The 23638-nt window shown below is 51.4% G+C and overlaps 1 protein-coding gene across 1 annotated transcript; it reads left to right on the forward strand.

The window, feature by feature from the left end:
• Positions 1-205: 205 nt before the first annotated feature.
• On the forward strand, positions 206-23240 carry HCN2 (hyperpolarization activated cyclic nucleotide gated potassium and sodium channel 2). Its single transcript, XM_072601728.1, has 8 exons — positions 206-998; positions 9331-9754; positions 11706-11867; positions 12983-13201; positions 15013-15159; positions 17042-17282; positions 19473-19637; positions 20215-23240. Exons 1-8 carry the CDS (start codon positions 244-246, stop codon positions 21027-21029), a joined length of 2928 nt encoding a protein of 975 aa, XP_072457829.1. The 5' UTR covers positions 206-243; the 3' UTR covers positions 21030-23240.
• The last annotated feature ends 398 nt before the right edge of the window (positions 23241-23638 follow it).

Consider the following 23638-nt stretch of genomic DNA (forward strand, 5'->3'; position numbering starts at 1 on the left):
GTCCCTCTCAGCTCGGACACTCTGGGTCCTGAGGTCCCTCCCAGTTCTGATATTGTGAGATGCCAGCCTCTTCACCCCGCGCCCGCTCCCCCTCTGCCCCTCCGCGCCTTAGGCTCCTCCCTCGGCTCCTCCCGGCGCGGCGGCGCGTGTGCCTGCCCCTCCCTCCCGGGGTCTGTTGGTCCGCTCCCCGCCTCGGGCTCGGGGCGGCCGGGCGGACTCCGCACTGCCCAGCTCTGCGCGGCCATGGACGGGCGGGCGGGCAGCGCGCGGCCCGGGGAGGGCCAGGGGCCGTCCCCGGCTCAGCCGCCGCCGCCTCCGCCGCAGCCTTCGCCACAGCAGCCCCAGTGCCCGCCTAAGCCGGAGCCGCCGCAGCCCGAACCGCAACCACCGCCGCCGCCGCAGCAACAGCAGCACCCGCCCGAGCGGGAGCGGGAGCGCGAGCCCGGCCCGGGCGGCCCCGGGGGTCCCGGCAGCCCCGGGGGTCCGGAGCCCGAGACGGAGCCAGAGCCTGGCGGCCGGGCCCGGGGCAGCCTGAGCGCGCGGCCCGGGAAGCCGCCCCCCGGCCCGACCGCGGCCAAGGGCAGCCCGAACGGCGAGTGCCGGCGCGGGGGGGAGCCTCCGCAGTGCAGCCCGGGCCCCGGCCCCGGCCCGGGCCCCCCGGAGGATGCGGCCGCCGCCGCAGCAGCAGCAGCACGGGGCCCCAAGGTCTCCTTCTCGTGCGCGCCCGGTTCCGGCCCTGCCTCGGGCCCCGGCTCCCCAGGGCCAGCTCTCAAGGCGGGCGACGAGGCGGGGCCCGGGGACTGCGACGAGGCCGGCCCCGGCGGGGAGGCACGGGGCAGCCAGGCGAGCTTCCTGCAGCGCCAGTTCGGGGCCATGCTCCAGCCCGGGGTCAACAAGTTCTCGCTGCGCATGTTCGGCAGCCAGAAGGCCGTGGAGCGGGAGCAGGAGCGCGTCAAGTCGGCGGGGGCCTGGATTATCCACCCCTACAGCGACTTCAGGTGCCCGCCGCCCGGCTCTACGGGGCAGAGGGCTCAATAATGGGGGCAGGCCTGCAGGGGGCGCTGGGGGCGAGGAGGGAAGGGGCGTCTGGAGGTGGGAGGGAGACCCTGCAAGAGGTTCTGGAGGTGAAGGTGAAGTGGGGGGGGGGGTCTAGTGTTGGGAGGGGGGAACTTTCAGGAGCGACCAAGGTGAGGAAGGAGAGAGTGGAGAGGGGGCTGCTGGAGGGAGAGCTGACCTCTGGAGTCACAGAGGGGCGTATTGTTTGGGGCGGGGGGAGGTCTAGGGATTGAGGGTCGGAGAGTGGCACTTTGTATAGGGTCTGGGGACTGGAGGTCAAAGAGCGGCATATTGTATGTGGAGGGGGAGGGGCCTGGAGAGAGGGGGTCGGGGTAGCCGCATAGCAGAGGGGCGAACACGTCAAGATTCAGGGATCTAGGAGAGATGCCACGAGACCTGGGGAGTGCTTCTATGTGAGGAGGAGGAGTGGGTGGAGAGGTCGGTGAAAAGGACGAATAGAGGGGAAGGTCAAGGAATTGGGAAGGCCCGAATCTTTTTGGAGGAACCCGCCCAGTCCAGACCTGGGCAGCTAGGGCAAAGAGGGCACTGAGGAAGGACGGGGAAGGGGCGGGGGCAGCTGGGAGGGATTGGACGCCAGAGCTCCCAGGTCGGGCTTTAGGTGCACCGGCCTGAGGAGAAATGTTAGGGGTGGAGGAACAGAGCCTCAAGGACGTCGGTCTGAGAGCTGCCCTTCCTCTCCACCATATTAGTCTGGTTCTGAATCTGAGAGGGGGAGGCCCCTGTCTCTTGTTTTCTGTGTGTGACCATGTGTCACTGTATGTCTTGGTGAGGTACATGTCTATGTGAATGGGTGGTTTGACTGTGAGTTTGCGTTATCTGCGTGTGCATGTGTGTTATCTCTCTCAGAGTTGTTTGTGTGGTGGTGTGGTGTCAATATATGCACATGTGTCGGTGCGGTGTGTGACACACTCAGATTTTTGTTCTGTAAAATATAGACATAAAAAAGTCTTCCGATGCCTTCTCCCAAGTCTCTGTGCTCTAAGTCTTTCAGCACCAAGGACAGCAGCGCAGGACACTCCACTTAAGGATCTTTACCATGCCTGCTCATGCCCGAGTAACCACCTTCCTGCAACCGCAGGGCTGGGCCTTGGGCAGCTCCCCCCTCCTACTGTCCTCCCTGTTTGCTGTCTTCTGTCCATCCCTGTCCTGTCCCTCTGCTTATAGTTTTTTGCTTAAAACCAGATTGAAAGCCCCCTAGATCTTGTCTCTTCTTTCCCCCTTGTGTTTCCTTCTCTCCCATCTACATATGCCTAAACATGCTATTCTTAGGGGAAATCTGAGAATTGGAGGTCCAGAATAGGGGGAACAAGAATGCTTGGGCCCTATTCTATTGTCAGTCCCTCTAGGCCTCCATCCCTACTCAGTTTCAGGGGGCAGAACTTCACCCCTGTTTTGTTCCAATCCTACTGAACCTAGTGAGAGGGGAAAGGAAGGAGGCATTGTGTTGTGAAAAGAGCAGAGGATTTGAAATCAAAAGATCTGAGTTTGAAGCATAAATCTGCTACTTACCACCTGTATGACCTTGGGAAAGTCCATTGTTCTTTCTAGATCTGAAAAGTGAGAGAATTAAACTAGATTATCTCTAGTTCTGAATTCTGTGATTCAAAGGTGTAGGGAGAGATTTTTGGGGGGAGGGGAGGGATCTCAGAAACAATATGGAGGATTCCTTCAATTTCCTTGGGGAAAGGAAGTTCTTTGTGCTACACTTTCTTCAGGAAAGTGTCTTAGGGACCCTTCCCCAGTCTTTTTAGTTATATTCTGAATCTAGGGGCATGTGCCTGATCTTCCCGGGGCGGGGGGTGGGGGGGAGAGGCAGGATGTCTCATATGCTCAGTTAGTTCTCTCTAAACAAACCTCATTTTGAGAGTAGTGAAGGAAACATGGAACTAGGGAATGCAGAACACTTTTGTTCTGGGCCAAATCATTCTTTTACTTCACTGTAGAAATCCACTCAAACCACTCTCCTCAGGGTCACAGTTTGCCTTTCTGCAAGATGGGTAAGGAGAAAATATGGATGGAATGTTTTCCTTTGGGAGTGTCAAGAGGATGACTGACAGATGCCTAGCACTCCTTGGAGACACCAGCAGGGAGGGATAAGGAATTATTCTTTCTCTTTGCAGAATGTCCCCTACCCCCTTCCCAAAGTGGGTCTCTCTCCAATCATCCTATGTGTGGGTTGACCAAACGGTCCCAGTCCCACTTTGGACTTTGGATGGCTCCTTAGGGTGAGATCTAATTCTAGGGTAACTACTTATAGACAGGGCTACTTGCCCTGGGGGACCTAGGGAAGTCCCTAGGGAATCACCCTATGGAGGAAGTATTTTTTTTTATTAAGAGAATTTGTTCTGTGAAGTTTGGATTTAGTCAAAAGGCCACACTTGAGGACCTAGAGGGTCATATGTTACCTCAGGGCCACAGGTTCCCCACCCCTGATCTAGACCCTCCCAACCAGTGGGCTTCCCTAATCCAGGAGAGTTAGATCACTTCAGAACTCCATGCTTTTGAGCTGGGAAGATGATCCCACAAAGAATAGTCTTCCTTGCCTACCCCTTGGTGTTCCAAACTCTCTGAACCAAACCACTCCAGGATGAAATTAATATCTTGGAGAGGAAGTGGTGTGGATAGAGAAGAGGTTGGGGATCCAGGAGGTCTGCGTTTAGTATAATATAAAGGATTGAATCTGGTGTCAGAAAACCTGGACTTCCGTGTTTTGACTGTTGTGTTAGCTTTTTATGTGACCTTATGCAAGTCCCTTCCTCCATATGAGCCTCAGTTTCCCTCTTTCTAAAAGGAAGGGATGGGAGTGAAGTCCTGTCCAACTCTAACATTCTGTGCACTATATTCTTAAGATCCCTCCCAATTCTGACATGCTGCATTCTAAAGTCCCTCTCAGCTTGGATCTCATTTGATTCACAGTTGGATGAAATAAGAGAGGGAGTCCAGATGTATGGGACAGGTTAGATCTCTTGGTGAGAGGCACTGGGGACATCAAGGTGTGAGAAGACCCTGAATCGTCCACAAGGAAAATTACATATGCCTGATTCCTATGCTAGGAAGACTTCTGATTGTAAATAAGAAAGGACCCCTCTAGACACAAGTCTGCTCCTTCCTGGGGCCAGTAAGTAGGGCCAAGAGAGAGAAGCCACTCTCTGACTATTCTGAGTATTCATGAGGAATTCTGCCAGGTTCCCCTGCTCTGTGGAGCCAGGCCCCACACTCAGGCATCTTGCCTCCTGGCATCTTCTCCTCCATTCCTTCCTCTCATTAGTCCACTTACCCATGATTTTTTTTTGTATGCAGCTATTGCATTTACTCATGCGTGTGTAAACACACACACACACACACACACACACACACACACACACACACACCCCTCATCTAGTATTTAGGGATGAGTGAATGGGGTAAAGGAGTAAGAGGCAAGAGGCTGGTGTTCTAGAGATGAAGGTCTGCCCAAGGGTTTTGATATCCTTGCTACTGGGATATGATTAGCTCTGGATTAGAAATAAGGAAACTTGGGTTCTAATCATGGCTCTGTCACTATGTGGCAAGTCTCTTCTGTTCTCTGGATCTCAGTTTCCTGTTCTGCAAAATAGAGATAACCCTTCTCATCTCCATCTCTTGTGTGCTAAAGGAGATGAAGGATGTGAAATGATTTTGCAAACTGTAAAGTGTGCTGTACACGTGTACACATTACTGTTGTACCTGTGGTCATGCCTTTCAGGCACTAATTCTTCTGTGATTCTGGAAGTGGAAGATTCTTAAATCTCCCCTTAATCTGACCTGCTTTGGTTTAGGCCCTTTTTTTGGGTAGTACTGTGATGGAGTGGGGTGGGGTATTTGCTGGCTCTAGAATTACTGGAGAAGTCTATGTCATTAGAAGGCCTGTGCCTGAAATACCAGCCTGCGCTCAGTAGTACCCCACCTCCTCCAGTTGACTGGAGAAAGAGATCCATTACACACAGAAGAGCTCAGAGGGCCCTTAAAACACAAAATGTCAAAGCTGAGGCGGGTCCTTAGAACTCAGGATGTCAGGGCTGGGAGGGCCTTTAGAACACAGGATTTTAGAGCTGGGAGGGCTCTTAGAACCCAGGATGTCAGAGCTCGGAGGACCCTTAGAATGCAGGATATCAGGACTGGGAGGGCCTTTAGAACATAGAATGGCAGAGCTGGGGGGACCCTTAGAACACAAAATGTTAGGGATAAGAAGGCATTTAGAACACCGAAGAGAATGTTAGAATTAGAAATATCTTAGGGTATAGAATATGGAAATACCTGAAAATACAGAATGTAAGAATATCAAAATCATAAAGTACCTCAGACATTACCTTATTCAGGGATTCTTAACCCAGGGTCTGTGATTTTTTAATATTGAGATCACTACATTTCAATATGATTTTTTGAGTAATTTTATGTATTTTGTTTTATGTACTTAGAGACAAAGTTTTGAGCTGGTGATCTAGTCATAGGTGGAGGAAGCCTCTCTGTGGTATCCCCCATAAGCAGTCTCTTAGCCCTTGTCCAAAGACTTTAGACAATTCGAAGCTTAGCTTGAGAAGGGTTATTTTAGACAGATCAAGATCCTTTGGGTTTCTAGGTCTTTTTTGAGCCTCTGTGATCAGCAGGTTGGCAAAGGTTGAGTTGATCTTGGGTGGGTTAAATTTTCCCCAGATGGCTATAAAGATCAGCCGATCACAAGGTTGGAGGTCAAACCAGAAACCTTATTTACAAATCCCTGGGAAATTAATTCCTGCATTATCATCTCTGGGATAAACCACAGAGCTGACATGAATCACTGAGTTAATGCTTCTCCCCCTCACCCCTTATGTTCCAGTTCAAGGGAGGGAGAGGTGGGGGCTTTAGAGATAATAACCTAACCCCATGGGTTTTCAGAGGGCCTTATCTCCTGAAAGCCCAGACTCCTCTCTTGTGGACAATTGTGTTTTCTATCTATAACCTACCCAGAATGATAGACCTGTTTTTCAGATGAGGGAGACAAGGCCCAGACTGATTAAAGAAGTCTTTCAAGGTCGCAGAATCAGTGGGTGAACCATACCTAACAAGCATGATGCTTAATCTGCCTTCTTCCACATTCCCCATCCTGTCTCTTCCTAAGCTAACTTGCTACAGGTGGTGTGGAATTCTGACTTAAGGTACAGAGAACCATAATTCTCATGCTTGGGGGTGGGGGGAGGGGTGGAGAGGTTTAAGGGAGCGGGGAAAAATCCTTGCTTCATTAGTCTGAGGAGGTGGATGGTAGCTTCAACTGCATTTTCTCCTCTTCCTTGAATGGCTAAAAGAGCCCCTGGGCCATCTCTTGATGCTCATAGCCCAAGAGGCTGGCCAAGTAGAACCTGCCAGCAAGTTATCCATCCATCCAAGCCTCCCTAGGCCAACGATATGTCTCCCAATTTGTTCCAAGTTCTTTCAAGACACCACCTAGTAAAGGAGTAGAGCTCATTTCAGTGGTGGTTCTGAACCAGGAGTGCTGGGACTTCCCATCCCAGGGATGCCAGCATGGCTGGACTATTCACTTTCTGTCCAGACTCAAGGGTATCTTACCAAAGAATTTGCTGGTGCTAAGAAGGTGGAAAATGGAGGGGAAACTCCCAAATTATGAGTCTTAATTCTTCACCTCTGATCTTTAAATTCTGATCCCAGATCCCTAACCACAAATGATTCCTGGCCCAGGCTGTAGTTTTCCTGATGCTTGCTTGCGGATCAGAAGCTTGTCCCATTTTTTGTCATTGCCCCCTTCTGACCTCTTTCACCTTTGGCCTTGAGCTGGGAAAATCTCTTTTAGGTGCTGAACTGTGTTTAGAGCTAAGAAGTAACTCTGAATCACATCCCTTGCCTCGGATGTGTAGAGAAGAGTAGTGCCAATGCCCCTTGCCTAGGGTCACACAGTGAGTCTGGCAAAGCCAAGACTTGAACCCAGCCTTTCTGACTGCCTATCCAGGGCTCTTTCCATCATGCCAATGTGCCTTTAACTTCAGCAGAGGGAGAGAGGAGATCTCAGGGTTGGAGCCAGGTTCTTCAACCTGGGGCTGGTCGGGCTGGCAGTGACATGGGTACTTGCTTGGGCATGGCTAGGTTCCAGAGCTGCTATGGGCCAGCTGAGGACACTTGAGAAGATGGAGTGGCCTTGTCCAGTCGAGGAAGGGACCATGCTGGGATTTCAGTGGAAGAAGCCTGAGTCCCAGTGGCCTCCCTTATACAGTGACAGCATCAGGAACTCTCCTAGTACTATAGGATCGTGGAGGGGAGAAAGATGGGCAGCAGTCCCCTGTGAAGTCTAGGGGCAGGTCTCTCCTTGATCTGAGGAGATGTCAGTCCTGGTCAGGTCCTGTCTGTTATGTATTGTGTCCAGTTCTAGAGTCATATTTAGGAAGTGGGGGCTACCAGTGGTCTGGCAACCCTGCTACGTGAAGATTTTGGGGTAAAGGGCTATGAGTGTTGTCTTTAGGTATTAAAAAGGCTGACTCCTAAAAACTTTTGCTTGACCCCAGAGACTAAGAACAGGGCAGGATGTGCTGAATCAGATCTTGGCTCAATGTAAGGAAAAACTTTCTAACAATCTGAATTGTCCCAAAGTGGAAAAGGCTGCGTTGGGAGATAGTGAGCTCTCTGTCTTGGGAAATCTCATTAATGCCCAGCCCCAGGTGGGGGTGGGGGTGGGATAATTTGTCTTGATGGCAGCAAAGATGGGAAAAATCAAGGAGACAGCTGGTGTTGGAGGAGGGGAATGGGGATGGAGGAAGATGGAGGGCTTAGTGAGGGGGATGAGGGGACTTGATGCATTCTAGGTCGCCTCTGTGTCTGGGAGCTGAGGGCCTTGGGCAGGAGAAGGAGGGGGAAGCCTGGTTCCTGACCCATCTTGCAGGCTTGCCTTTAAGGAATCCACACAGGGAGCATTGAGGTATGAACCTGGGAGTGGAGCAGGACAGAAAACCTCCCTGAATCCCCATCCTGGTATTTAGCTTTGCTAAGGGAAATTATGAGAGTTTCTCAGGCCTTCTTTCGCTTGCTGCTGCCTGTGACCTTGCAACATCCTGGGAAAGGTCATGGGGATGCAGGGAGCATGGGGATGCAGGGAGCATGGGGACATCAAGATCTAGGGCCCAGGATTATTGGGGGCTTATCCCCTTCTTCCCTCAGCTTCTGCCCCAGCAGAAATGCTGAAGTCGGCTTGATGGAATGTTTGAAAACCAAGATTGTCTTTCTATGAAAAATTCACCCAAATCCTCTGCCTCTTTTTTTGACTCTTCCAAGTCCCTCCTAAGTACTTCTTGCCACCCTTCCAAATCCCACCCTGTTGCCTTATAGTCCACTGGAAAGACATCCATAGCTCCTAGCTTTGTGTCCTCCCAACTTCCTACCCCACTTGGGGGAGCTATTGGAGATGATCAGGACTCCAGACTTCTCTTTCTTTGGGCCTCAGCTTCCCCATGTGTAAAATGAGGAAGTTGCACCTGCTGCTCAGCAAGGTCTTTCCCACCAGTGAAATTCAGTCCTTGATGGATATTATCGAGGGGTTCTGAACCTAGGATCTGCAAACTTAAAAAAATTTATAATTATTTCAATATAATTTGTTTCCTTTGTAATTCCATGTATTTTAATTTTATGCCTTTAAAAATATTAGTCCAAGAAGGATTCCATAAGTGTCCCTAGACTCCCAAAGGGGTCCATGACACAATGGAGGTCAAGCCCTATTTAGACTAAAGACTGGAAGGGACTTCAGCGGTCCTCTGGCGCAGCCTTGCTCTTGGTGCAGGAATCACCTCTATAGTTTTCTTATGGAGGCTAACCTCATCTCCACTTGAATGCCTCCAGTAATGAGGAACTCTTCTCTCTCTCTCATACACACACACGCACACACACTTATCTCTCTCTCCCCCTCCCTCCCTTCATCCCTCTCCTTCCCCTTCTCCATCTCTATCTCCATTCCTCTTTTGAACAGTTCTAATTGTAAGGAGAATGTAAAGTGTCTAGAGTTCTGGACCAGTAGTCAGGATACCTGGGTTCTGTTCCTAGCTCTTCTACTTATTCATTCTGGGACTTTGGGCAATCTCCTTTCTCTGTGCTTCAGTTTCCCCATAAAGGTTGCCTCTCACTATTCTTCTAGCTGTCCTATTTTGTGAGTTTGGGTGGGAGTGGAGGGAGCTTCTTCTCAGAGACAAGGGGTAGACAGGGTTGGAGATGGGAGTTGGAACCTTGAATGCTATGACCAACTGCCACTTTCCCTGGCCACAGGTTCTACTGGGACTTCACTATGCTGCTATTCATGGTGGGGAACCTCATCATCATTCCTGTGGGCATCACCTTCTTCAAGGATGAGACCACAGCACCATGGATAGTGTTCAATGTGGTCTCAGACACCTTCTTCCTCATGGACCTGGTTCTGAACTTCCGCACTGGCATTGTCATAGAGGACAACACTGAGATCATTCTAGACCCCGAGAAGATCAAAAAGAAGTATCTGCGTACATGGTTTGTGGTGGACTTTGTGTCCTCCATCCCTGTGGATTACATCTTCCTCATTGTAGAGAAGGGCATTGACTCGGAGGTCTACAAGACTGCCCGCGCCTTACGCATTGTCCGATTTACCAAGATCCTCAGTCTCTTGCGCCTGCTGCGCCTCTCCCGCCTCATTCGCTACATCCACCAGTGGGAAGAGGTGAGGCCATGGCTTAGAGGGGGTTTGGCTCCTCATCTCGTTAGGGAGTTGGAGCTGCTCCTGGTCCCTGGAGGAGAGAGGAAGGACACAGAATGAAAACATTCCTTCCTTTCTATTGCCTTCCCTCTCCCTTCTTTCCTTCCTTCCTTCTCGTTTCCTTCCTGTAGTCTTTGGTAAATTTTCTTCCTTATTCTTTCCTTCTCATCCTCCTCTCCTTTCTTCTTCTCTTTCATATGTCCTTTCTCATTTTTGTTACTTCTTCTTTCCTTCCTTCTTTTCCTCCACTCCATTATTCCTCCATTCCTTTTTATTTTCCTTCTTTCTTCCTTCTCCTTCTACTCTTCTCTCCTTTCCTCCATCTCTCTCTTTTTCCATGGCTTTCTTCCCTCACTCCCCTTTTGCTTTCTTTTCTTTCTCCTATTCCCCTCCCTCTCCATTCCTCTTCCTTTCTTCCATCCTTTTCTTCCTTCCCTTTCTCCCCTTCTTTCTTATTCAGTCCCCTTTCCTCTCCCCCCATTCTTTTGTATCTCTCCCTGCCTTTCACCCTCTTTCTCCCAAACATTTGCTAAGACCTTACTATGTGCTGAGCTGAGCCGAGCCATTCACAAAGATGGACAAGCTCCTACCACTACAAAGTCTAGCAGGGGATATAAGCTACATCGCACAGATAACTATACTTATGATCGCAAATCATTGCTCCACTTTTGATGCCATTTTATGGCTTAATGGATATTAATAATAACAGCAGCTCTTGTGTCTCCAGGCCAGACTGGGCCTCTAAACCCTTTACTTGGGGCTAGGCCTACAACTGTCCTGGGAGGCAGGTAACATAAGCATTTTACAAATGAGGACTCATTTGGCGAAATTAAAGTCAGAATTTGAACTCAAGTCTCCTACTTAAATTCAGGGTTCTTTCCACTGAACCAGCAGTAGTTAGACTGAGAGCAGGGCTGTGGGAAAGACTCAGAGATTTGAGGGTTGATCTCATCCTAGGTCAGTGGGGGAGGGCTTGGGGTGGGGGCCAGGGAAACTTCCCAAAGGAGGTATCGTTGGAGCTGAGTCTGCAAAGATGGGAGCGCCCTGTGTTGAGAGATTGAGCCCACCTGAGGATCTATCCCCTCAAGCATGACTTTTGTCCTTCCCTCCCAACTACTCTGCCTAGCTCTCAGTGTGTGTCTCTGGATGAATAAAAAAAGGGCAGGGGAGGGGGGTGTTTAGCTGGGAGTGGGGTGGGGGGAGGGTATGTCATGGCTTTAAATAGCCTGGCATGTCTGAGGTGGGGCTGTTCCTCTGTGTGTGTGTAGGTGTTGGGTGTCTAGCCAGGGGGTGTGACCAGGCTGTAAATAGTCTGTGTGTGTGTTTGGAGAGACATAGGGGGCTGGGCTGGATGAGAGAATGAATAGGATGGGGCTGCTCCTCCTGTCTGGGCATCTGCATCTCCTATGGCCACCTCTGGGTGTCTGTGTTGGTCTCTATGTCTCTGCTAGGGATCTCTGTCCCTGTGGGTGTTTCTTTCTGACTTCTTTCTCTGGGTGCTGTTTCTCTGTCTCTCTGTCTCTGTCCCTCTGTCTGATTGGTTCTTTCTCTGCATTTCTGTATTTATCTCTGAGTTTTTCCCTTTGCTTGTATATAGGGGGATGGGCCTGAATACATAGGGGGAGAGTGTCTATGGATTGATTGTCCTTCGCCTTTCTGGCCTGGCACTCGAGTGTGCTAAGCCCCAGTCTGATAAACCCAGGAGCTCTAGTTAGGTTCCAGCTTCACTTCACTGGTTCCATGTGTGGCTTGGGGAAGTGTCCTCATTTCTCCTATCTGAAAAATGGACATTGAACGACACCTGCTCTGTCCAGATCACTCCCTAGACACCAAACCAGGATGAAGGGGGGGGGGGGGTAAAGGTGGGACATCCCTTCTTTCTCCTTCATTGGTTCCCTCCAACCCCTGTCCCTAGATTTTCCACATGACCTATGACCTGGCCAGTGCCGTCATGCGCATTTTCAACCTCATCAGCATGATGTTGCTTCTGTGCCACTGGGATGGCTGTCTTCAGTTCCTGGTGCCCATGCTACAGGATTTCCCCAAGAACTGCTGGGTCTCCATCAACGGCATGGTGGTAAGTCCTCTGCCCAACCTCCTGACCCTCCCAGAACAGAACAAAAGAAGACACAAAATTTCTCAAGCCTCAGCTCTTGAACCGGACGTCCCAGGCTCCTCTGCCCCACGCCCTCCCAAAACCCCCCAAACCCATCCCAGTTCCTGAGCTTGACCCTGCCACCTCCCAACCCACTGCCCGGGTGGTGGACCTTCCCTGGGGCCTGGGATGGGGCCCCCATAAAGGCTTTGAGCTGGGAGGAGTGGGGGTTGGACAGCCTAGCCAGGAAAGCAGAGGAAGGGAGCAAAGGAATGAGTGTCCGAGCAGGATCTGGGAGCCAGGCGCCAGCTGCAGCCTTTGTTCTCGAGCACTCTGCACAGGGGACAGTTTTTCTGAATGGCCTCCCCCTCCCCCATCCCTGGAGAAGGGCAAATGAGGACGCAGGAGGGGAAAGCTCCTCAGGAACACAGCTGTGGGGACAGAGCCACCCCTCCCTGGCTGCCTCCTGCCTTGACCCCCTCCCAGTCTCTCTTCCTCCAGCCACTGACCATGTCCTCTTTTCTCTGACTGGACCTCCTTCAGCTTCCAGCCTCTGTGCCTGCCTCTAGCTGTTTCTCCAGCTTTGTGTTTTTTCCTCTCTTTCTGTTTTATAGAACAGAGTGTCAGAGCTGAGAAGAACCTTAGGACACAGAATTCAGAGCTGGGAGGGCCCTTAGAATGAAGAATATCAGAACTGAGGGGAACCTTAGAACAGAGAATGTCAAGTCTGGGAGGGCCCTTAGAACCCAGGATGTCAGAGCTGGGAGGACCCTTAGAGCACAGGGTGTCAATGCTCAGAGGGCCCTTAAGAACACTGGATGTCAGAACTGGGAGGAACCTTAGAGAGAATTGAATCAACTTCCTCATTTGACAGATGGGGAAACTGAGGCCTAGAGAAGGAAGGGATTTGCCCAGGGTCAATAGATAAGGGGCAGAGCCATGTGGCAGTTGGTCTGTGGCTGAGAATGACTATGTGGTTTGGAAGACAGGTGACTGACAAGGGGGTTGAGGGTGGATGGCCTTGGGGCCTGGCACAAGAGTCACAGCCCAGCTGTGGCAGCCTCCCCATGGTGGAATCTCCCCTGTTTCTACTCTAGAACCACTCCTGGAGTGAGCTGTACTCCTTCGCCCTGTTCAAGGCCATGAGCCACATGCTCTGCATTGGTTACGGGCGCCAAGCCCCAGAGAGCATGACAGATATCTGGCTGACAATGCTGAGCATGATTGTGGGGGCCACCTGCTACGCCATGTTCATTGGCCATGCCACGGCCCTCATTCAGTCCCTGGACTCCTCTCGGCGCCAGTACCAGGAGAAGGTGGGTCTGGGTGAGTGGTGGTGGGGGAGGAGGGGTGGGGAGGGTGGTAGAGATGGGGCCCCTGCCCTCAGCCCCCCTCAGGAATGAGGGAGAATAATGTGGGCCCAGTCTAGTCCCTGGGATTTGGTACCATGGACAGCACCCACCCCCATTCCCTAATGATGTTAGCTGCTGGCTTTATAGAACACTTTGAAGTCTACGCAACATTTTATCTACATGCTCTCATCTGGGCTTCATAACACCTTTGTGAAGCAGGTCCTGCAGGTCTTATTATCACCATGTTAGTGATGAGGACGCTGAGGCACTTTTCTTGAGGTCACAGAGCTAGTAAGTGACAGGGACAGGTTCCTGACTCCGTGTACCAGTCCTCTGGTCATGAAGTCACTGAATGTTATCACTACCTTCTCACTGCAACCAGCTCCTTCTCTGTCCCCAACAATGGGGAGAGACTGCAGTGAGTCATCCACAATCTCAGTTCAGGATCAGGCTAGGAGAGGGAACTGGCCCCAGACATGCCGATATAGGATGTTCACTTGGGACCAGTATTTCAGGGGTGGAGGTGGGGACAAGGGATGAGGAATGTTTCAGCTGGCCCTCATGCTGGGGCTTGAGGCAAGAGCTTCCTCCTAGTGGTGCCCAGGGGTGCCAGCCGGGGTGAGCTCCAGCCTGAACCTCTTTGCCTTCATGCCTTCTCTAATCATACCTCCCAGCTCATGTTTGGGCATCATGCCCATACTGGTACCTCCCAAACAGAAGCCAATGGTCCCTTGCACCCAAACAATGAGGGGGTGGCACCACCCGGTCAGCCATCACGGGTTCTTGGTGACCTCAGGGAGGTTGCAGCTGGGGCCAGCGCAGGGCATGGGGGGGAGCAGGGAGCAGGAAATATGCTTGGGCATCCCCCTGACTCCTGGTACTGCCTGTCACTCCCAGGCGGCCAACATAGATGCCCGTCTTGGCAGTTTCCGGTATGGTCCAGGCTTGAGCTCTTATTTGGAAACCCCTTAAGTGGCTGCTGTCTCCCTGTGGGCCTAGTCTTGATTTAGACTCTTGGTTTTTCCAACCATTTTTCAGGAAGGAGATTTCCTGGAAATATCCCAGTGGAATAATGAACCCTGAGAGACTAGACATAAAGCTAGAAAAGACCTCAGAGTGCTTCCTCACCTCCCTCCACACATACCTTATTTTACCATTGAGGAAACTGAGGCCCAGGAGAGATTAGGTTACTTGCCCAAGGTCACACAGCTAATTGGAGACCTGAGATTTAAACCCAGGCATAATGATTCCAAACCCAGCAAACTTTCCACTACATGATTACCCTTGGGAATATGGTTCCTCCTGCTCCCCTCTCGCTCTTCCTGACTGTTACTTGGGCTGACACAAGAGGCACAAAAGGGAGAACTGTGGATTTGAGTTCAGACTGGTACCATAGAGTGCTGGGGAACAATCCAAGGATAGCTAAGTGGTATAGTGGAACAGAGAACTGGACTCGGAGTCAGGAAGACCTGGGTTCAAGTCTCACTCCACATGCTTACTAGCTATGTGATCCTAGACAAGTTACCTAGCCCCTTAGCTTCAGTTTTTTCATCTGTAAAATGGCCATGTTAAAAGCATCTGCCTCACAGGGTCCTTGGGCAGAATCCAATGAGATAACAGCTTGAAGGCTTCTTAGCTATTAGGAGATGGTGCTGATGCAGGATGGGAGGTGTGCCAGGGGCTTGCTAGGGCAGCATCTTGCACCAGGGGGTGGGGGTGGGACTAGCCAGGGAAAGGCAGGCCCTGACTGCTCTCTCTCTGTCCCCAACCTACAGTATAAGCAGGTGGAGCAGTACATGTCTTTCCACAAACTGCCCGCTGACTTCCGGCAGAAGATTCATGACTACTACGAACATCGGTACCAAGGCAAGATGTTTGATGAGGACAGTATCCTTGGCGAGCTAAATGGGCCCCTTCGAGAGGTGAGACCCTGATGATTCTGAGTCAGCCACCAGGGAAGACTTGGACCTAGCAGAGAAAGGGGTTGCCTGGCCCCTGGTCCCCATCACCTCCCACCTTCCCCTCTTCCCCTCATCTGAGAGCAATTACATCTCTACCACGCTTTCCAAATCACCAAATACCTTCATCTCCTGACTTCAAGGAATCCTAACATCCTCTGTCTAGAGGCTTCGAAGTCATCTAACCCACCTTCCTTAATTTACAGATGGGGAAACTGAGGCCTGGGGGAAATCAGGTGACTGGTCCTAGGTCACACAGAGGAAGCATCAGAGGATTCAAACCCAGGTCCTCTGATGCCAGAAGTGTCCTACTGCAACCCCCTTGGGAGAGAAGCTAGACAGGGAACATTCTTTCTCATTTTAAAGATTAGGAAACTGAGGCTGAGAAGTAAGAGTAACTTGAATGAGGTCATACAGCTGAGCTCATAATAAAAATAATAATCACAATACTTTAACTCCCATTTATAGAGCCCCTACCATGTGGCAGGCACTGTATAGCTGAGGAAAGTGAGGCAGACGGTGATGTGACAGCTAAGTATTTGAAGTCAAGTTTTCCTGACCCCAAGTTATGTGTTCTATATGCTTTGCCACCTCAGCCTCGAAACCTGATTGTCTGGACTGACTCATAGCCTAGGGCTCTGTTCTCTCTACCAGCTCGTCCTCTTCTCATCTGTCCTGCCTTCCCCTTCTGACTTCTTCCCCACTGTCTTTCTGACCAGGCAATCCTCCCGGGGCTGCAAAGGACTTCCCTTCAGGGTTCTATGCAGGGCCCTCTCATATAGAGTGCCTTTCCTGAGTCCCCCCAGTTGAGACAGTACCTCCCCCCCAAAAAAACCTCTGTGTGTGTGTTTGTGTATGGAGGGGAGAGAGAGTGAGAGAGAGGAGAGAAAGAGAATCATTAGAGAGAGGAGACAAATGGAGAGAAGAGAGAGAGCAAAGGAGGGGAGAGAGGGGACAGAAAGATTGAGGAGAGAGGGGAGGGAGAGAAGAATGATTAGAGAGAGGAGGAAAGACAGAAATAGGGAGAGAGAGGGAGACAGACAGAAAGACAGAGAGACAGAGAGAGACAGAGAAAGAGAGAAAGAGACAGAGACAGAGAGAAAGAGAGAGACAGAGAGAGAGAGAGAGACAGAGAGAGAGAGAGGGAGAGTGTGCCAGGGCAGCCTAGTAGATACAGAACTACACAGGAAACCAGGAAGCCCTGGGTTCAAGTCTAGCCTTTGACACATACTGACTTTGTCATCCTAGGTAAGACAACTTCTCAGTGCCCTAGGCAACTCTTTGAGACAGTGGTTCTCAAAACTTTTTGGTTCCAGGACCCTTTTACACTCTTAAAAAGTATTGAGGACCCTTCCCCAAGAACTTTTGTTTATATGGGTTATAGCTGTTGATATTTACCACATCAGAAATTAAAATGTCTTGGTATTATTATGACAATCGTTTCGACCTCGTAGACCCCCAAAAAGGGTCTCGGGAGTCCTCCCAGGGAAGTACTCTCAGCCTATTAGTTCCAGAGAAGGTGCTGACTGCCTTGCTGGAGGGACTTTCCTCATCTAGGATTCCTTATACCAATGAAACTCCAGGCCCAGACCCTCCCCCTACATTTTGTATTAGCTTGTCTGTATATGTATTGTCAGGTCCTCTTTCTTCCTCAGTAAACTATAAGCATCATGAGGGCAGGGGCCTTCAATGTCTATGCCTGGTGCTTAGTAGGCCCTGAATACATTCTCCTTGAGTTGAATGCCCCCTACCTCTCCCCCTCTCACCTCCCCACCTTAGATGAACCCAACGCCATAGGCCTTCTGCCTTCTCTGATGACCACTCTCCTCTCTCTTCATGCTCATAGGAGATCGTGAACTTCAACTGCCGAAAGCTGGTGGCCTCCATGCCTCTCTTTGCCAATGCAGACCCCAACTTTGTCACAGCTATGTTGACCAAGCTCAAATTTGAGGTCTTTCAGCCTGGGGACTACATCATTCGTGAGGGTACTATTGGCAAGAAAATGTACTTCATTCAGCACGGCGTGGTCAGTGTCCTCACCAAAGGCAACAAGGAGATGAAACTCTCGGACGGCTCCTATTTTGGGGGTGAGTGTCCCTGGAGACAATCTGGGCATAGCCTCATCCCCCAAAACTGTATCCTTCGGGTATGGCCACCCTCCCCCACCCCCAGCAGGAAGGCGATTTGGCTGGTACCCTGCGGCAGGGTGGGACCTCAGAGGACTGCCAGGCCAACCTCCTTCCCCAAGTAGAGGTCTGTCTGCTTGGATGCCTCCAGGGATGGGAGACTTAATCTCCTGAGGCTGTCCATCCCAGGGTGGGACAGCTCTGATCCTTAGAAAGGTCTTCCTTCTGTTAAGGAATAAGTGCTCATCTGTAACTTAAAGAATTTGAGAGATAAAAGAAATCTGAGGAAGCATCTATTCTGACAGACTCCCCTTCTTTAATACCCCCAACGTGGGTCCTTCAGCCTCTGTCTGAGAATGTCCACTGACGGTGACCTCTCACTGCCATTCCATTTGGGACAGATTTCTTTGACCTTAAGCCCAAATCTTTGTGATGTTCAAGAGACGTAGTTTCTAGGTAATTTAATCATTTTATTAATAAGGCCAGCGCATGATTAATAAAAGGATAGTCATTTGGCTCTTAGATCAAAGATGATCATGGCAGCTAGCTCACAGTTCAGATACCCTTCCTTTTAAGGAGTAGGAGCTCCTGAGGGGTGGCGGTCAACTCTGACTGCATAACACAGTGGGAGATGAGCTATATTTAAATGAAAGGCTGAGAGTGATATCATGTCACCCTTGGACAGAGAAACTCTCCCTATTCTCAGATTACCCTCAGTCTTGGGCTCTCTAGACAAAAAGAACCATACCCAAACTTAGCTGAATGGAATTCTTCTAAGATTAGAGATTCTTCGTAGGGTTGGGTTGCATCAGATAGAGAAGCTGTGAATCAGAAAAGGGGGAACTCTGAATCTCCCTGAATCATTAGTTATTAGTAATCATTTCTTCCTTTTAACCTAAGGGTTCATTTGTTCATGTAACTTCAATTCAGAGACAGCCAGGTGGGACAGTGGATACAGCAATGGACCTGGAGTCAGGAAGACCTGGGTTCAGATCCCCAGCCTCAGACACTTACTAGCTATGTGACCCTGGGCAAGTCACTTATCTGCTATCTTCCTCAGTTTCCCCATCTGAAAAATGGGGATTATAATAACACCTACCTCCCACATGAAGATATTTGTCAAACGCTTGGCAAACCTTAAAGTGCTAGCCCTAATAATTATTGCTGTCATTCAATAGCATAGTGTAGAAGTCACCCTACTAGGCTTGGAGTCAAGAGGTGTGGGTTTGAATCCTGCCTCATATTACTAGCTAAGCTGTGTGAGCCAAGGTCATTTGGCCTGTTTAATCCTCTCTGAATTGGGAAGAGTTATAATTTTATTCCGTACCCCACAGGGTTCTTATGAGAACAGCACTTCAAAGCATTCTCTGTAAATGTGAGCTCTTATTATTCTGCCAACATCTGCTAAGCACCTACTGTATACAGGTCATTGCACTCAGTTCTGGGGAGTATAAATACTCCTCCTAAGGACCCTAACCTCTAATGGGGAAGTATATGGAGGACTTATGGATAAAAGGGAGATGAAGAGGGATCTAGAATTCTTTTAATACATCTCAAGCCTGAAAAATTCACCTGTTTTCAGGCCTGGGTCAATGTACCAACCTCCCTCTTCCCTTCTAAAAAAAGAAGTTGTCCCAGAATTGTCCACAAAACTTGAGGGAACAGGAACTGGCATCTAGAGACACTACAGAGAAGGGAGTGGTCCTTATGTCCCACCAGGCCTGAAACCCCAAGCCTAGTGACTGACAAATATGGAGGATCAGGTCTTCAATACACCTTGCAACATCCTGTGACAACTGGGTGCTCCCTATCTGCCCAGAAGCATGAGATCGCTAGGGTTCAACCTGGAGTTGGGGATTTGGCCTCCATCTCAGTCCCTGCTCCAGCCCTGGCTGCTTCTCCTAGTGTGCCCATCCGACAGGACCCCCAGGCCCATCCCCTGGGACATACAGAAGTAGAAGTGGTCCTGTGCTTCCTGAGGACCTTTGGGGTGACTCCACCACAGGGTACTACTGTTGGGGTACCATCAGCCTCATTTCCCCCGATCCCTTCCATCATTAGGTCTGGGGCCCAGCTGGGAGTGGCCGGGCACCCAGAGGCATGGGGAGGGATGAGAAGGCCCACACTGACAGCTTCTTGCGGCCCCTGCAGAGATCTGCCTGCTGACCCGGGGCCGCCGAACAGCCAGCGTCCGGGCTGACACCTACTGCCGCCTCTACTCCTTGAGTGTGGACAACTTTAATGAAGTGCTAGAGGAGTATCCCATGATGAGGCGGGCCTTCGAGACTGTGGCCATTGACCGGCTTGACCGAATTGGTTAGTGGAGAGCCAAGGGAGGGAGGGCTAGGAAACAAAGAATAAGGGGTTCAGAGGTTAAGGAGTCTGAGGGATGCTGCAAAAGGGTCATGAGATGTCAGAGCCAGGAGAGCCACTAAAGAACATCTGTAATGGAAGGAGTCTTGGTGGTATGTCAAAGCTGAATGGAAGGGTCCTGGGAACATGGGATATCAGAGCTGGGAGGGCCCTTAGAACCCAGGCTGTCAGAGCTGGGAGAGCCCTTAGAACCCAAGGTGTCAGAGCTGGGAGGGCCCTTGGAACATAGAATGTCAGAGCTGGGAGGGCCCTTAGAACCCAAGGTGTCAGAGCTAGGAGGGCCCTTAGAACCCGGGATGTCAGAGCTGGGGGCGGGGTGGGCTTAGAAATCATATACATCAATATCACCATCTTCCAGAGGACAGATTAGTCCCTAAGAGGCCAAGGGATTCTCCCAGGGACCACAGCGTGTCACATTTGAACCTGGGTCTCCTATTTCCTGAATCCCCCGTCTCCTGGATACTGTATGGAGTGAGGTTGCCCTGTCCTCACCCCCACACCTTGTGACCTCCCCTCCCAGGCAAGAAGAACTCAATCCTTCTGCACAAGGTTCAACATGACCTGCACTCGGGGGTCTTCAACAACCAGGAGAACGAAATCATCCAGGAGATTGTGAAGTATGACCGGGAGATGGTGCAGCAGGCGGAGCTAGGCCAGCATCCTGGGCTTTACCCAGCGGCCCAGCCCCAGGTCACCTCGGCCATTGCCACTCTGCAGCAGGCGGTTGCCATGAGCTTCTGCCCGCAGATGGCCAGCCCTCTGGTGGGTCCCCTGGCACTGAGCTCCCCTCGGATGATGTACGCCCAAGCCGTGCCCAGCCCCTTCTCGGTCTCGCCCATTCTCTTCCAAGCCCCTCCACCGCCTCAACCCCCTCCTCCCCCAGCCACAGCCAGTCCCCCATCGCAGAGCCCACGGGCTAGCCGGACCTTCCCGTATGGGGCCAAGGGTGAGTCAGGTTCCCAACTCTCCCTTGGCCCAGCCCGAGGCCCAGGCTCACCCCAAAGGCCCACTTCCCACAAGAGCACACAAGCCCTGCACACATCCTGCCTGAGCCATGAGTCCAGGCCTCTGTCTGCTTCCCAGCCCTCCCTGCCCCAGCCCTCGGGCCCCAGCCCTGGCCCCCCACCCAGCACTTCCCGGGAAGCCAGCAGCTCCACTCCTCGCCTGGGACCTGGCCCAACTCGCCTTGCCCTGCCACACCAGCTGTCTAGTGGCTCCATGTATGCAGGCCCAGGCCCGGCCCCAACCCAGGACTCAGGGGCTGCCCGAAAGGATTCTGCTGCCAGCGCTCATGAAGTGGACTCAGCCAGATCGAGGCTGTCTTCCAACTTGTGACCCTCGCTTGGGCCTAGGATGGGACTGGTAGCCAGGCCAGGTTGGGGCAGAGGTATTCACTGCCTCCTTTCTCCCTCACCTCCCCAGGACTGAGGTGGCCTGGAGGGGAGCCTCTAGGGGGACCAGGACCTGGGCCTCCCCCGCTCAGCCTGGCTCAGTTCTGTCATCCAAGACCAAAGCCCTGTCTCATTCCTGCTGACATTCAAGAGAGCCTTTGCTCTCTTCTCTGCATCATAGAAGCCATAGACCTTTAGCATAGACATCCATGTGTGTCTGTCTGTGTGTGTCTGTGTGAGTGAGGGGGCCTGAGCTCAGGCAAGGTAAACGATGGCTAATTTCTTCATGTAACCACCTCCCCAGCCCCACCGACCTCCCATCCCCTTCTCTCTCACTCTTGGTTGATCAGAGAGAAGGTTCATGTCTGCATCCCAGGTCCCTTTGTCCTTTCCCAGGCACCATGGCGCTGAGATCTTGCTTTGCCTCTCCTAGACAACTATAGGACATAGAATAAAATGTAAAAAGTAGAACACAGGCTGTCAAAGTGGAAGAGACCCTAGAACTTAGGATGTCAGAGTGGGAAGGCCTGAGAGAGTGGCTAGCACCTCATTTTTTTTAGATGGGGAAACTGAGATTCACAGAAAGGAAGGGGTGTGTATAAGGTCATCCTGTTAGGAGTGGCAAAGCCCTAACTTGAACTGAGTCCAAGAGTAGGGTTCTTCCCATTGTACTATGTTGCCTACCAGACCAAGTCTGATAGGTTTCCTGCTCCCCTAAAAATAAAAATTGTAAACAATGGAAAAGGGGCCTCCTACAAATTCTCCACTCTCATCCCTGCTTCCCAGGATGTTAGGGACTCTGGCCCCTTGCTTTCCTTCCTTTCTCCTCTGAGCCACCCTCAGCATCAAGGTTAGGGGGGCTTATGTCACCTCTGTGCCTCAGTTTCCCCATCTGTAAAATGGGGGGAGAATGCTACCCTGCCTCTCCTAGGGTAGGTGCTTGGGGATCCTCAAGGGGTGGTGGTCCACTGGCTACTGGTCCCTTGGATCTCTTCCCAGAAACCCCAAACAAGACCAGGGTTGTCCCACTCTTCCAGGGACATCGAGGTCAGGCAGCTTTGCAGAGGCCCCCTTGCCTGGTGTGTTTTCCTCGGTCTGTGTTCCTGTTTTTTGGTTTTGGGTTATTTTTGTTAAGCGTAGTGTCCAGCCCAACTGAGCTGCTGCCCTGCCTTTCCACTGCCCCTGCCTTTGCCTGGTGACCCTGACACTAAGGTTGTGGAAGTCATCCTGCCTAGGGCACTGTGGTCCTCTGGGCAGCACGTGGTCCATGCTGTCTGTCCTGGTGTGTGTATTTGGACATGCACAAGTACTGTTTGTCCTGGTCTTCGTGGTGTGCGTGCATTCGTGTGTGTGTGTGTGTGTGTGTGTGTGTGTGTGTGTGTCCATGTGCGCGCACTTGTCTGCATGTCCTAAATTCAGAACCCACAGCCTGGCCAAACTGGAGCTCAGGGGACATGGGGAGATAGAAGGGCTCAGGGGTCTGAGCCCCATGGGTAGGAGAAGGTGGCTTAGGGGTAAAGTGCTAAGGTTATGAAGTTTGTCTCTGGAAAGTATTGGCTAAACCTGTCCCCCATCTTGTCTTCATTTACGAAATGGGCTCCCCTGGTTCCCATTAGCTCAGCAGTGGGGAGTGAAAAAGCAGCAGCAGCCAGCTGGCTCCCAGCCAAAGAGACCCTCCAGTTCCCTCAGGGCCTTCGGTAAGGGGGTGGGGGCAGTCTGGAGAATTCCCCTAGAGAGGTCTGGGATTTGAGATGAGCGGAGAGCCAAGGACCTGCCTACACAAGTAGCCAATACCTCTGTGTCTTTTCCTGAAGTGGTCTGGAGTAAGGGTGGGGGTGGGGAGTAAAGGGGAGAGTCTTTAGCTCTGGGGTCCTCACCCCACACCGCACTGAGTTCTTATCAGATCACTCAGCCATACACCCCTGATCATGCAGCCTATCTCCCTAACTGAGGCTTTCCCACTTCCCAGATGGGCATCACTTTCCACTCCCCTCACCCATCCAGCTGCTGCCATTTTGTTGAATGTATAACTGATAATGGCACAAAAAGGTGGCAACTCTCGAGTCTTGTCTCCAACTAACCCGACGGGGCCCCTGCGGGAGACCCCTGCCCCACTCCCACCCCATCCTGTGCAATAAACATGAGTGCATTGGCACCCTATGCCTCTGTCTGGTTCCTCCAGTCCCTGACTTGGTGGGGGCATGATGCCAACCCTGTCTTCCCCCAAAGAAGAAACACCTAGAGCCAAACCCTTGTGACCATCTACCTCTCTCTTCTGTATCATGGTGTGAGGGAAGAGTTAAATTGAGTGAGACCCAAAGCCTCCTTGTGACCTTGTCATCTCTGATCTGTTAGCCTCCGTCATGGGTCAAATAAAAGGATTTGAGTTAGATCAGGGGTGGCAAACTCCAGACAGAACCTGCTAAAGGCCCCTGCAAGCTGCATGTTGACTTGGAAAACTACGTTTATGCATTTCTCATTATAATTTGCTTTGTTAAATATTTCCCAATTACACTTTAATTTGGTGTGCTGTGGGCCACGTGTTTGACAACT

The sequence above is a fragment of the Notamacropus eugenii genome, chromosome 4 (genome assembly GCF_028372415.1).
Source record: "Notamacropus eugenii isolate mMacEug1 chromosome 4, mMacEug1.pri_v2, whole genome shotgun sequence".
NCBI lineage: Eukaryota > Metazoa > Chordata > Mammalia > Diprotodontia > Macropodidae > Notamacropus > Notamacropus eugenii.

Coding starts and splice junctions, on each gene's coding strand:
- HCN2 (XM_072601728.1), top strand. CDS start 244: ATGGACGGGCGGGCGGGCAGCGCGCGGCCCGGGGAGGGCCAGGGGCCG. Junction 999..9,330: donor CACCCCTACAGCGACTTCAG/GTGCCCGCCGCC, acceptor CCCTGGCCACAG/GTTCTACTGGGACTTCACTA. Junction 13,202..15,012: donor GGCGCCAGTACCAGGAGAAG/GTGGGTCTGGGT, acceptor CCCAACCTACAG/TATAAGCAGGTGGAGCAGTA.